Consider the following 13,822-nt stretch of genomic DNA (forward strand, 5'->3'; position numbering starts at 1 on the left):
AAGCGGAAAAGCAAAAAAAAGGAGGAAAAACATGGGGAGAAAATCCAATGATCCGCTCGATCACCGCACAGACACACTCATACGCACAAAAACGTGTATGAGCGATGAAACAGCAGCAAAGCTGGGAAGTGGATAAAAAAGGAGTGAATAACTGACACGGGGAGATCCAAGGCCTACCTGCTTCTGTCGTTCGTTGTCCACTGGCACCACCATCACCATCACCACCAGCGACTATGTCACTTGTTGTCCTGCAGTAACACTTGATGAAGGGTTCATGAATTATTCGCGCGAAAAGCTGTCAAAAAGGGGCGATGCAGTGGTGTAGAGTTACACTTACGGCTACGGCCTACTCGGTGCATCCGATTCAAACTAGGGAGTTGTTAAAGAGGGATGAGACCAGTTTTCTTTCCCTTTCTATCCAACAACCGGATCACGACGAGCGAAAGAGACGCACAAACGGGGGTGGTTTCATTAAAAAAAATATGTTTGGTTTTGTTTTATTCAACTGAGGATTAAAATATAAAAATATGTACAATATAATTTTTCATGAATTACCTAACTAATATATAACTACAATATTCTTCCTCCCTCGCTCCCCCAAACACACACGCGCATACACACGTACACGCACACAAATGTGCACATGCTCTTCTTTTGCTAGCACAGATGCCAGCTGCTCTGCTGTCCCAATCTGCCTGGCTGCCTTTCGTTCGCTCTCTCGTTCGTGTATGTGTTTATGTGTATGTCTGTCTGTGTCACTTCGTAGCTGTACGTGCATGTGTATGTGTACGTGTGTATGCATGCAGGATGTTCCGGGTTTCTCGTAATGGCCATGTGTAACCATGTGTGTCACTGTTCACTGTTTGTCTGCTTACGCACCACGGCTCCACGGCTGATGCCTGACGTCGTTCACCTGCTCAATTATCCACCTTGCATTGCCAACTGTGTTGCGACGCTGCTCGCGATTTTCGCGGCACGTTTTCTGATGTTTCTCTCTTTCCACGCTTGCTCCACTCCGCTCTGCCTCTTCCTCACCTTATTGAGCAGAAAAATTGATCCTACCGTGCTAGTGGCTTAGTCGGAGTAGCACAGATTTTCCCCCTTTTTCGTGTTCTTGAGCCGCAGTTGCAGTCCATGTCGTGTACTCGGTGTCTCTCTCTCTCTTTCGGTTTGTGTATTTTTGTATTGGAGCTCCCTGCCTGGCGCCACTCATTTTCCTGCTCGCTTTTTTCTTTAAATCTTTATGCTTTCTTTCACTGACTTGCACGTTTTCCCTCTTTACGCCGCTTTACGTGTCTGCGATATCCAGCATTGGCTGTCTCGTTCGTAGTATTAGGTATAAGTAAAGTTATAACATTTTACATTTTTTTCCGGTAGGAGCACACTTAGCGCCCTTCTCCTTTCTTCCCTTTCTCCCTACTTCCAGTGGTAATGGATATTTTTGTTTTCTGTTTGGGGTTTCTCCTTTTTTTTTTGTTGTATGCTGCTTATTTGTTTGTTTTGGATTTTTTGTGTGTGTTTGTTTGCTCCACTCCACGTCGCCACTGAATCGCTGCCGTTGGTTTCTGATTTTTGGTTTTACCATTTTTTTCTTTAAATTTAATTCTTTATTACTGCTTAGCTTGCTGTCCCCCTCCACTGCCGGTGTTCCCCCGGGAACACCACTCCGGCCGGGGGTGGGGACTATTGTATCGCTCATAGAGTATAACTTGAGTGATGTAGGGTTTTCTCGTTCTTTTTGTCCTTCTTTTTCCGATTTGCTTAATTAATGCGCATGCACATGTCACAGTCGTGTGTCGCTGTTTGTGTTTGGGTGTGTTTTTTTTACCTCTCCTGACACACTGCTGCCGTTCGCCGTTTCATTAGGAGTGATTATTTATGCTTAACGAGTTGAGTTAGGGACGTGTGGCTAGCGAATGACTCTGGTATATTTTAACCGACTGGCTGCTCCTCCTCTGTCCGCTTTCCTTTCTTCCGTGTTTTGTTTGATTCTTTGTGTTTTGTTTGATTCAGTTGTATGTGTTTGTGTTTAACTTATCGTCTTCCTATCGTTTCAACCTTACAGGACGCAATTCGTTTCGTTTTAAGTTCCAGATCGCACGGAAAACTGTCTGTACCGACCATCGGGATTTCATCCCTACCTGTTACACGTCACCTCATCTCAAAGAAGTAACAGAAGATGCAAAAAAAAAACCATATAAATAATCTTCGGAAAACTTACAGTGTTTTCCAGAGGCTTTTCCAGGAGTAAATATTGAAGCAGAGAGACGAAACATAAATCTAGAGGGAAAACCCCTGTTGGAAACACGTTTTCCACCGTCGATGCTTCGTCGTCGTGATCAATAACCTCACAAATATACTCACACGACAAGGGATCCAATTCCCAACGCAAAAAGCGCAACAAAACCTCCATCCCTTGTCCCTGTCTCGGTGGCACCCTGTGGTGGCAGCTTTCTCGAGGTCAACCCAAAGGGGAGCAACAGAGTAACCTTCGCCAGCCAGCTGGGGTTGCCGTTAAGTAGAAATTTGGCTCGCCAACCCACGCCAACTTTGACTGACATTGATGGAGTAAAAGTTCGCGCGACTCGTTTAACGAAATTGGCGACTGGATGAAGCAGATCAGCCCTCATCGGGCCGCACAGCACCACAGGTCGGTCAGGTGTGTGTTTTTCTATCGAATGTTTTGGTTTTGCGCTCGTTCGTGTGCGAGGACGTGGATCTTTCGAAGGGTTAGCTGGCGCCCAATGTGTGCTCAGAGTGTGTTTTCACAGCTTGCTACGACGTAGACCAGTGCAGTTCACTCTAACTGACGATGATGATGATGATGATCCACAGCTCAACTGCCAATCTGGGCAACACTCCCGCAACTGGCAATCAAAGCAAAAAAGCACGAGAAATAACAAAAACATCCCGACCCGCAGACATAATACACGCGATTGCTCCTGGGCGATGGAGGAAAAAACGATCAAACGATGAAGGAACCCCACCGCTTGCTCCCAAAACAACCTACTTAACATCATCTTTATCCTGGGCTACTTTGTCGTGCAACTCTCTACCGGCTAACCACCGGACTGCTTCGACACTGCTTGGTCAGTTCTCAGCTCGCTCGAATAGGTTCGGAATGCCGCTTGCCGTGGAAAAACTCTTTGTCCACAAGTTTTCCTTCCCTTCGAAAGAATGGGGCCCCAAAAAGGAAACCAAAACATCAACGAAAAAACGAAATTCCCAAAAGTTTAACGAAAGTTTCCTCACCTTTGTCTCTCTTTTTTTTCTCTCTTCTCTCGTTTTCCTTCTCCGTGCCACGAGTTGTTTTTATACTTGGCTAGCATGCTGAACGCTAAGGTACCGTTCGAATGGTAGGTTGGATGGTTATAGTCGGTCTACATCAGAATGAGCTTCGGTTTTTGGGTTTTCCGTGCTGTCGGAGCTCTGGCTGTGTGCCTGTATGTGTGTGTTTGTGTGTCTGCGCGTCTATGTCCTACCTTTTCCCCATTTCTTTTTGCTGCCCTTCCTCTCTCCAAACCAAAACAAAACGCACAGCGCGTGGTGTGTGTTGTGAGATTTTCTGTATGTATGTGGGTGTGTACGTGTGTCTGTGGATTCCGTAAACCGTAAATGAGCAAGTATTTCACATTATTTACCTTCTTCACGTTCGCCTGTCTCACCTTTCATTCTTTTTCGTTTTTGTTCCTCCTTTCTTGTTGGATGTTCTGTGTTCTGCTGCCTCTTCTTCTTCTTCTTCTTCTTGCAACCTCTAAGATTGGCCTAAATAAAACCACCTCTCACCCTCTCTCTCTCTCTCACCCTCCTAGCACTCCCTGGTGAAACCATCTTTCACCACCTTCAGTTAGGAGTTGGTTTATGGCTGCGCGCTTCGCTTCGTTTCACGTTTTGCGCTTTGCGTTTGGCTAGCAGCGGATCTGGGAGTACAATGGACGTGGATGATTTTCGAATTATTTTCATTATGTTGCGACCATTGGGTGGGACAGGGTAGGGCGCTTTCCCGCAGCACACCCGGTCCCAAAAAGCCCGGTTTCCCCCGAAAAGGTAGACACTGTCCTGTCAGCAGTCTGGATGCGTGTGGGTGTGTTTCTGTGTTTGCGTGTGGTTTTCATGTCGTTTGCCGTCCCTCCTGGAGGGCTTCGATATCGTGGAAGTTTCCGTGGGTTCCGATTCGTGTGAGTTCGGTCTTCGTGATTCCACTTTCCCTTCCCCCACAAATAGTCGCCTTATTTAATGCAAAACGGATAAGATTTGGTTTTACGCGCCCTTTATCTAGCGCTCTCTCTCCCTCTCTCTCTCTCTCTCTCTCTCTCTCTCTCTCTCTCTCTCTCTGTCTCTCTGTCTCTTAACGGCTTGTCCCCTCCCTCCCTTATATACTAGGCGCTTATTACTTAAAGTCTATAGTTCACATGACAGCTTAGCTGAGCATAGATAACCAATACAAGTAGCATAACAAATGTCCTATGCCGGAGCAGAATCTGTAGATTGCGCTGCTTGAACATCGATATGCTGTCTGTGGGGTGAGAGAAGAGGAAGGAAAAGAAAAATAAGGAGAAAAAGAAGATTGGTCAGAACGAATCGCAAAACACTGCTCCGGACTTTGTTGCTCATTGTTGCTCATTTGTTGCCGCACGAAGCGTTGCTGATTGGCCAACGAACAGAGAACTAATTGAATGGTATTCATTCAGGTGAATGGGAATGGGGACGGTAAAAAAAACTTTGCCGATCTGTTCGCTGGACAATTCGTAATTAGGTTTTTCCGGGTGGCGAATTCTTTCGATAACTCCAGCAGAAACTGGATTTGTTTGGACGATAATTCACTTCTTGACAAGTCGCCCCGTACCCGGCCATAGTCAACATGACAGCTTTAACAATCGATTGCTTTCAATTAACTTGCCACGATGCCAAAGGGGGCGTGAGGACGATGTACGAATTAATCATGCAAACGTACGGCTGCGGCGTGGGCTGGATGACTGATGAGTGCGTGCAATGACTCCGTAATACTTATCCTTTTAGCCTTTCACTCGCGCCTTAGCTAATCATTGGTTCCAGTGAATAGTCAGAAATTTAGGGTGCCCACTGACACACACGAAAGCAACATTACTGGCATGAAATAGCGCTCCATGGCATGAGCATGAAGTTAACCCCCACAAGAGCCCCAACGAGACGAAGGGTTACAATCACCCCCAAAAAGGATGGGCATTTGAAAACGTCATGAAACAATGTTTTCAAATCGAACATAAAATCCACCCACCCTGTCCGGTTTTTGGATTGTTTTATGGGGCGTAAATAAAACCCCCAACACGCGCTCAACGCCGTTGTTGTTACGCTCAACGAGTGCTCCGTTCCGATTGTCATCGATGAGCGAAACATTTTCCATCGAAGGAGCGAAGGAACGGAGCATTTCGCCGGAATTATTTACTCGTTTGGTTTTCCATTCATTTTGAGCAAATTTCATGTAATCCGCCCCATGCTATGGGTTGTGCCCCAGCAAAAAGCCCCAGTTTTTATTGTTCCCACAAAATAGCGAATCGAAAATTCGCGCCGATTGTCACCGACGGGCGGTCGGTGCCGGCTGTTGACATAAAAATGCAACTCATTCCGAATCGGATGCGACCCGGGACCAGATGGGACGTTTGCTTTGGACGTAATAAGTAAACCAAAATAAAAAAAACGATGACGATCAATTTGGAAGGGTGATTGTAAAATCATTAAAACGTGTGCCGAACGAACAATCGGACAATGTTGCCAAATATTGAATCATTACGCATCATCAGCAGCAGTAGCAGAATGTGAGTGCTGGTAAACAGATGCGAGGCATTACAGTTGCGAAAGAATATGCACATTCCAGGAATTCCCGGGTGCTGAATGCTTCTCTTACATGTTGCAATCGAAGGGCCACAGCTGGCGAGCGCTCGATCTAGCGCGAAGTGAATCGCTGTCAATGGCAGCCCTTTGGCAATGACGTCAACAATGATTAATTCCCCGGGAATGAGAGCACCGGATCCGGCATTCCACAGGCTTGGGCATGGATTGCAAGGTGCAAGTCAGATGCAGGCTAATGAGAATTCGATTATGCTTACCATCAAACAGCGATCGTGCCGATGACGTGACGGCGGATGCAGACGATTCTCCTGCAGGCGGCGTGCAGGCAGTTCAGTTGAGCGTCAGAAAGTACGCCGAGGCGCAGAAGGCAATGGGAGAAAACAGAGAGAGAGAGAAGGAACACGTGAGCGAATGGATTGAAATTACAGATAGCATTATCTGGATGAGAGGACAAAGCTACCAACAATAAAGGAATTCGCAGAGAAAATTAAAACCTAAATTACCATAATAAATATAAACTCCGAAAAAAGAAATGGCTGAATACACTGTCAAAAATTAGGAGACAAGTAAATTATTTGATAGGATTATACAGGTTAGTGATAAAAATAGGTTAAGTACATTTATGATTTTTGTTTGTCATACTACAGCACGAACTTGAACAGAACTATTAACTGTATTGCCACAATTGATTTAAATGGAAGTTACCATTCGGGCCTACACAGGTTATTTAAAGGAAAATCATATAACATAATTTTTGCTTTTGAATGTCATATGAAACTTCATCTTTTCAAATATATTTTTCTCTTATTTGAAAGAGATTAGGAGTTGTTTTTGCCCTGGTAGCGTCGTTGGGTTTTTGTTAAATTGTTTAATCTATATCTTAATAGCTTTTTGCAGTTAACAAAGTGATGATTTTTACAATTTAGCTAAAAACCCATGAGCTCTACAGAATTATTTTAAAGAAGCATCAACAAGTTTGATAAATGTACAGTACACAAATTAAGTATTCAAAGATTCAAAAGAATCGGTCCATTTATTTTTATGCTACGATGGGCACCGATTTTGAAAACGTTGATTTTAAGCAACGCGCTTCAAATTAGCGAAATGAACCATGTTTCAGATGCATTTTTTAAAAATCAAATTAGATACAATATTTTTTAAACAATCAACATTTCTAAATGAAACTTAAGAATAAAGAGGATTATAAATACTATGGCGTCGCTACTGATAATGTTAAACTGTGAGGTTAACTTAAAAAAGTCTTCTCAACTACTACTACAGATAGTATCGGGCGTGCTTCCATTACATGACTGATGCTGAAAACCCCAGAAAAAGAGAGAGGAAGAGAGGTACCTACCGTTAATAACGTGCAGCGAGACGGTGATCGGTGGACTGTTGGAGGGGCTGCAGGAGTAATTTCCGGAATCCTTCTTTCTCGTCGATTCGATGATCAGCGAACCAATCTGCCGGAAACAATAGAACAATAGAGGCATTTCAGCAATCGCTCGAGCTCTCCTTTCTGTCTCCTATCGCGCGGTCTTCTCGCCTGCTGGTGACTTACCGTACTGTGGATGTCCCCGTCGAGGTCCGGTGCGCCACGGTCGAGCTGCGTCTTCCAGCCGCGGCGGCTCTCGGTGAAGATCTGCTGCGTACCGTGGTACCAGATGATGTAGGACGGTGGCTCGAGGGCACCGCGTACCACGCACCGCAGGATGACGGCACTGCCGGCCTTGACGTAGCGATCGGAGTCCCCTATAAGCTCGGTTCTTGGCACTGTGCGAGCGCGAGCGCGCACGTGAAGAGAGAAGAGAACAGAGAAGAGAAACGGGAATGAAGTTCCACCGAGACCAAGACACGCTAGTCGACCAAGGCAATCGGACACGTTCCTAACCGAGGGCGGAGAAGAGGAAAGAAGCAGAACGAGGAGACGCCACCGAGAGCCGTCGCCACGAGGTCCGTAAATTTTCATTCCACTCAATTTCCACCGATCTAAAGTTGTGTCAATTTTCGGCAAATTTTCCATCGCACACGCCAAATGGCCAAAGTTTGGGGGCTTCCAGTAGCACCAGAGGGCTTAGTGTGAGGTCGTAGAGGCCGTTGTGCCATCCAGAGCGCCACCACGGACACGTGCAACAAGGTAGCGACGGCAGTGGCAGCATAAATTGGAAAGAAAAAGCAAAAGACGAATCCAAGCCGCTAGTATGTGGCGCACACACGCGACCATGTGAACAAGAGGACCGAGGAGGAGGAGGAGGAGGAGAAGGAGATGGTCGAGAGTTGGCCGGAACGGAAAGGAATGGCCGGAATAAAAGTGACGGAATTTATGGCACTTTTAAGCCAGTCTCGTGAGCCGTTTGCCGTTACGACCTTACGACCGATTCCGATCGACATCCCAGCCAGCCAGCCAGCCAGCCAGCTAGAGCCGGAACGATGGCCTCCTCTCTGATGGTGCGCTTCCGACCCCCCCGGGCGGGAGGGTGGTAGACCATGTCTTTTGGGCTTATCGTTTATCGGTTTGTCTACCCTCAGGCGGCTCCGGCGGCTCCGGCGGCTCTCTCTAGGCCTCTTAGCTTGTGGTGGTTCTACGGTTCCGGTTGCCTGGGATTCCCGTTTAATGGTTCTAAATTTACTGTTAAAGCCCCCGCTCGCTGCCAACCGTTCGCTCGCTAATCCCGCTGAGTGGTTTGTTGCCGTACGAATTGGCCAGCGGGAATTCGGATTTATTTATCGCCAATCGTCCAACCAACAGGTACAGGCCTCCTTGCTGCTGCCCTCAACAAATTCGGATACCAAATCCCGGGTTCAGAGCCAGGTTTGTTCTGTTTTGTAGGGCTTCAGCGAAGAGTGGATGCCTGTGGAGGTGGAACAATTGTGTCGCACTGTTGCACGTAGCAGCATTTGCAGCAGCAGCAGCAACCGCACAACAATCCATGGATCGACACTTCGACGGCCATTTACCGGGACCATGGTCATGGAGCATGTAATCTACTTGCATAAATCATCCACCAATGGCGGTGCCACTCTTGTAGCAGCTCGTAAAAGCCTCGAGCTCGTTGCTGCTGCTGCTGCTGCTGTGCGTTGTTTTGAAGTGGCACACTCCAGACGATGAGGCACTCGTCTCTGGTTCTTCGTCTGACATGTCTTGCGCCCAGCGCCGGAACGAGTGGCCAGATTTTACATCCATTTGAGCGCCTGTTTTACGCCCGTTAACGATGTGTCTGTTGGTGTGATTGCCACCAAACAATCGCTGGTAGAAAGAGGCCCCCGCGTACAGGCACTATATGCAAACTAGTAACAGCAGCAGCAGCAGCAGCAGCAGCAGCAGCAGCAACTGTAAATGGTATAGGTCGTTGTCCCTTTTTTTCCACTCCCCACACACAAGCGGACGCCATTTTTTAACAAATTATCACCCGGATGTCGGCCGGGGCGCAGCGAGCAGACAGTTGGGCATTGGGCGAGACCAATCCGAATCTAAGGAAAAAAAAGGCGAAAAAAAAGCCGAAAATCTGGATCCTTTTTATCGCGCCATTCCTGAGGCCTGGAGCGAAGAGGAGCTGCCCGGAGATCGGAGTGGCTTTTATGGGCCCCTGGGCCCGGCATCGATCGGAGCGACGCATCAGCGCCCACCACATCGCCTGCCCGGCGGGGAGTGGGAGTTTCAAGTGGAAATAAAAGTGGAAAATAAAACGCCACTGGCCGTGGTCGTGGCCGCTAGCACGCTCGCACGCACGCACTCTGCGTTGCGTTCCGTTGGTTGCCCCCCCCCAGGACGACGACGGATAACTTAGCATAATCGGACCGCCTGTCGGTCTCGCGATGAGAGCGTTTAACGAGTGGAACGAGCGCCGATTGTGGATACTTCTGCTGCTGCTGCTGCTGCTGCCGTTGATTGGCGCTTCATCCATTCGCCATCATCATCTACATCGGCGGAAAGAGTGTTGTTTGGAGCGTTTTTCAATTTCCGAGATTTTCCGACACTTTTCCTGTGAGTCTGGTCGGTTGCGCAGCGTTTCGTGTTCCGTGTTTACAATTAGCTCGTGTAGCGACCACTTTAATGCCAGGGCAGTGCTTTTAATGCTGGCACACGGCGTGGGTTTAACGAAATTGACAGGAACAGCGCAATTTACATGAAAGCTCGGTATTCGAATTTCCTGGTATTCGTCAACGGTTGTCGGGAGGCGGGTTTTGTGTAGGTATTTACACGAACGCACTTCAAAGAACGCGGTTAGCAAACAATCTGTGTAAGAAAACCGGAGCTGAAGCCAATTGTGAAATTGATAAAAAGGGATGAAAACGCGGGGAGCGGTTTCCGGATTTGCGGGAAATTATTTTGCTTAACATTATCATTAGTTAGTAGTAGTATTCTTTCCATGTCCAGAGCGTTCAGTCGAGTGTTGATAAGATGTTAAGAGTGAAATATTCTTTTTTTAATTTGATTGAGAACCATGATTACAAATGAATATGAAGAGAAAACTTAATCGAGACTTCTGCTATCATCTCAAGTAACGAACAAGTGGCCGAACTGTGAAAAGAACCATAATTGACAAAGTGTAAAGTAGTTTTAGTAAAACATACACGTATTTCAGAAGCAACTAATTGAGCCAACAATTCAGAGAGAGCAAAAGAAAACAGGTTGTGAAGAATATTTGCGAAAATAATATCGCTGCGAATGAACGAGGAGAAATTTGTTGCTTCACTTTCTCAAGACTAAGCGCTATTTTGTATGGGGTATCACTGCAATATTACGGAGAGCAGAGTAATAAGTAATGACACTAATGAGCGAAGAGAAATTGAAAGAAAATTAAGTCAGTTTTGCTTTCAGATCATGCTATCAATTAAAATATGCTTAATTATCGGACTTAGGTATGACCACCTATTATGAAGTGATGACCAGGATCAATAGAATGCAAAAAATGTGTTCAACATGTTCTAAAAGTGCTCATATCAACCAGGGTCTACTGAAAGAACGATCAAATGAGTGTCCATCCTAGAGTGTACAGCACGTAATTCAAAGACAAATTTAAACTACATGAATCTTAAGTGAAGCTCTTCGTCAAACTTACTGGTCCTCGGGCCACACCGCGAAACTTCACAAGCTAAACTTTCCCCCACACGGTAAAGGCAAAAGAAAAACATTTACCAGCAACTACAGCGCAGATCTGTTGAGCACCAGTACACCCGTAAATGATGAACTATACTTGACCAAAAACTAAACCAGCCTGGTACGTCCAGGGCATATAATCCGCATATATGCACAACGCATCGCCACTGCCACCATACCCGCCGCAGAAACTTTCTGAGGGGAAAACTCTTTCGGGGGGCCCATTTCGGGATCTTCTGGTGCCGGCGGCGAAGAAGATTGCAAACTTCTTCCCGTCTGCAGATGATGGGTTAGGAGCAAAAGTTGCACCCAATGGGCTACCACTGCCGCCGCCGCTACTACTACTACTACTAGCCGTACTAATGCTACAGCCCTTTGCGTCTCTTTGCGTCTCTCGGGATGTAATGGCGTTACTTTGAAGTGCTCCCTGCGCCAAAGAGCCAAAGGCAGGGAGGATGGTGCGGTGAGGTGAGAATATTCCTGCCCGAGAGCATCGAAGCAAGAAAGTTTGGCGCAGTTTTGAATAAAGTTAAACTTGGGAAGCGCCTGCGCTTCCGATAAATACTCCGGAAAGCGTGCAGAGTGGAGGGTGGGGCAAAAGGCGCTTTATAGTCGTCCAATCCCCCCCCGCAGTAGCACGCAGATCATGCGAAGAAGTTTCGCTTTTTGCTGCACTTTGCATGGTGTGTTGGGTTTCTTCAAAGCGATTTCGCGCGGGCACCAGAGTGTGGATTGATGTGAGAAAAAGCCTTTGTGCTGGAAAGGTGAGTTGGTGCTGTTGAGCAACAACTGATCGTGTTTGGCAGCAACACAGGGCGCGGGTTCACTCACACGTTGCAATGGGGAAAGGTAATTGGTTTTCGGGGAAGCTTGGAAGAAAGTTTAACGTTAAATTTTGAGTCCAACAAATATGAGAAGCGCAGGTAACCGAACCGATGCTCACTCAAGCCAGAGAACGAAGAGGCCCAAAAATACAGTGTTTCAGGTAATTTCGTGTATCTAGTTTCTAGAGAATGGATTGTTGTGCCTTCGGTGTTTTCAATATATGTACGAGTTTGTATGAGTTCGACGAATACATGTTGTGACGTTTGCTTTTCTTAGGATTCGAGTTCAATCTCCGTTGGTTGACTAATGTGCGTGTTTTCCAGTTAGCATTTTCCATAGCCCAAGGGTATAAAACTCATATTAGCATGCAGGTGGCAGAAGACAGTCATTCAGCGGGCCGCAGTTTAAAGTATCAACCGGTTCGCGGGCCATTTCACCACATAATTTAGAGGTGCATGGCTTTATTAAACTTGATTTTTCCAACCAAAGCCCAACCGAGGTAAAGACAATTCCAAAACTGGTCGCCGCTGGACGGGAATACGAAAATATGTAGCTCCGTTGCCGAAACCAGGCGATGGAGGCGCCAGGTAACCGGTAAAATTGCATAATTTTACTTTTACTCAAACTTCATTAGGAGGTGAAGGTTGAAATGTTGAGTAAATGTTTCTTCATTCAATTTTTCGATCACTACTGTAATTGCATACACAGAATGCAAAAAGAAGTTTATCAACACCTTCAAGCAACTTACATTTTAACTGATTTTTCAAGGAAACCCTGAGCCTAGAAAAATGTAACACATATCAATCGTTTTTTTTTTGTTCTTCTTTACTATGCTCTTTATATTTTACAACAATACCTCCTAGAAACAAAGATATTACAAAAACAGTGCAGGTACGGTACGAAAAGCACGCAGAAAAAAATTATCCACCCTCATGTATTTTATTATATGATATTGCACAGCTTTTACTCCACAATCATCAAATAACAATTTGATCTCTCAATTTCAAAGATGCATTTAAGTTCGTTTAATCCCAAAAACATATTTTGAGGTTAATTTTATGGTTTTATCAATATAAAGCTGCTGATATGTTCTCAAAGCTCAAAAGCTATTGATATGTGATACACATTTTTGAGCTGAAGGTTTCCATGAAAAACCAGCCAAAACGTAAGTTTCTTGCAATGGGTGGATAATTTTTTTTTGCATACTGTATATTACCAATCTTCAATTCTAATATATGCATAGAACAAAATTACATAGAAAATACGCGAACGTAGCCGCGGGCCGCGAGTTTTAAACCCCTGCCCTAGCCACAACACTCCTCTGCTAAACAGAAGCTATAAATGATCCGCACGGTGCCAGTTAGTCCTACTCTTTATTTACCAGCGAGAGTTATATTATTCGGCTTCAAATGGACATCACGTTGCATGATTTACAATTATCATCCGAGCATTATCGTTTCGCTAACGCGGCTCAAAACAACCCCCCTTTGAAAACACTGGAGATGGTTGGCCTCAACACAAACGCAGACCAACGCTATCTAATTAAAACTATGCCAGCTTCACTGTACTGTACAGCTCCGTACAGCCAGTCGTCCAGCAACCGCTGCAGATCGTTAGCAATGTAAATTTGGGCTCAATGTAAATGAGCCCTTCGCACACCAGCACAGGAGCTCCGGCCGACAAAAGCCGAAAACCTTATTTGCCGAAAACAGTCAACGGCAAACAGAACTGTTGCTGGAGGTGCGGGTGTTGGTGGCGGCCACCCGAGTTATCAAGTCGCAAACCGGGGGCTTATATCAAATATGCGCCGCATGTTTTGCAAATTTTCTGTAAACCGTACTTTACGGCAAGCGGTTGCTTTCGTCGAACAACCGAACGCCAAACAACGGCAGCTCGCTTTGTACGAACTCCATGCCCATGTGTACACCCGATACGCCGAAACCGATTCCATACCGTGCCGCCCCACCGTACGCCTGTTTGCCCGACGGCACCGGCTATGATTATGACAGGAGAAAAGTCATGTTTATTGCTTTTTTGGCCCCAGCATTCCGCGGCCCGTTATACCTT

General features: G+C 46.0%; 1 protein-coding gene across 2 annotated transcripts in view; it reads right to left on the reverse strand.

Moving 5' to 3' along the window:
- Window positions 1–496: 496 nt before the first annotated feature.
- LOC126578999 (zwei Ig domain protein zig-8-like) overlaps window positions 497–13,822 on the reverse strand; it is a 57,370-nt gene continuing 44,044 nt past the window's right edge. For both annotated transcript variants that reach the window (XM_050242196.1, XM_050242195.1), the window contains 4 exons: window positions 7,391–7,602; window positions 7,187–7,292; window positions 6,087–6,137; window positions 497–4,516 (listed from right to left, as the gene is read on the reverse strand). In XM_050242196.1, coding sequence (XP_050098153.1) covers window positions 4,395–4,516; window positions 6,087–6,137; window positions 7,187–7,292; window positions 7,391–7,602 — 491 coding nt within the window. In that variant the 3' untranslated portion in view covers window positions 497–4,394. The remainder of the gene's footprint in view (window positions 4,517–6,086; window positions 6,138–7,186; window positions 7,293–7,390; window positions 7,603–13,822) is intronic.

Source organism: Anopheles aquasalis, chromosome 3 (assembly GCF_943734665.1).
Source record: "Anopheles aquasalis chromosome 3, idAnoAquaMG_Q_19, whole genome shotgun sequence".
Taxonomy (NCBI): Eukaryota; Metazoa; Arthropoda; class Insecta; order Diptera; family Culicidae; genus Anopheles; species Anopheles aquasalis.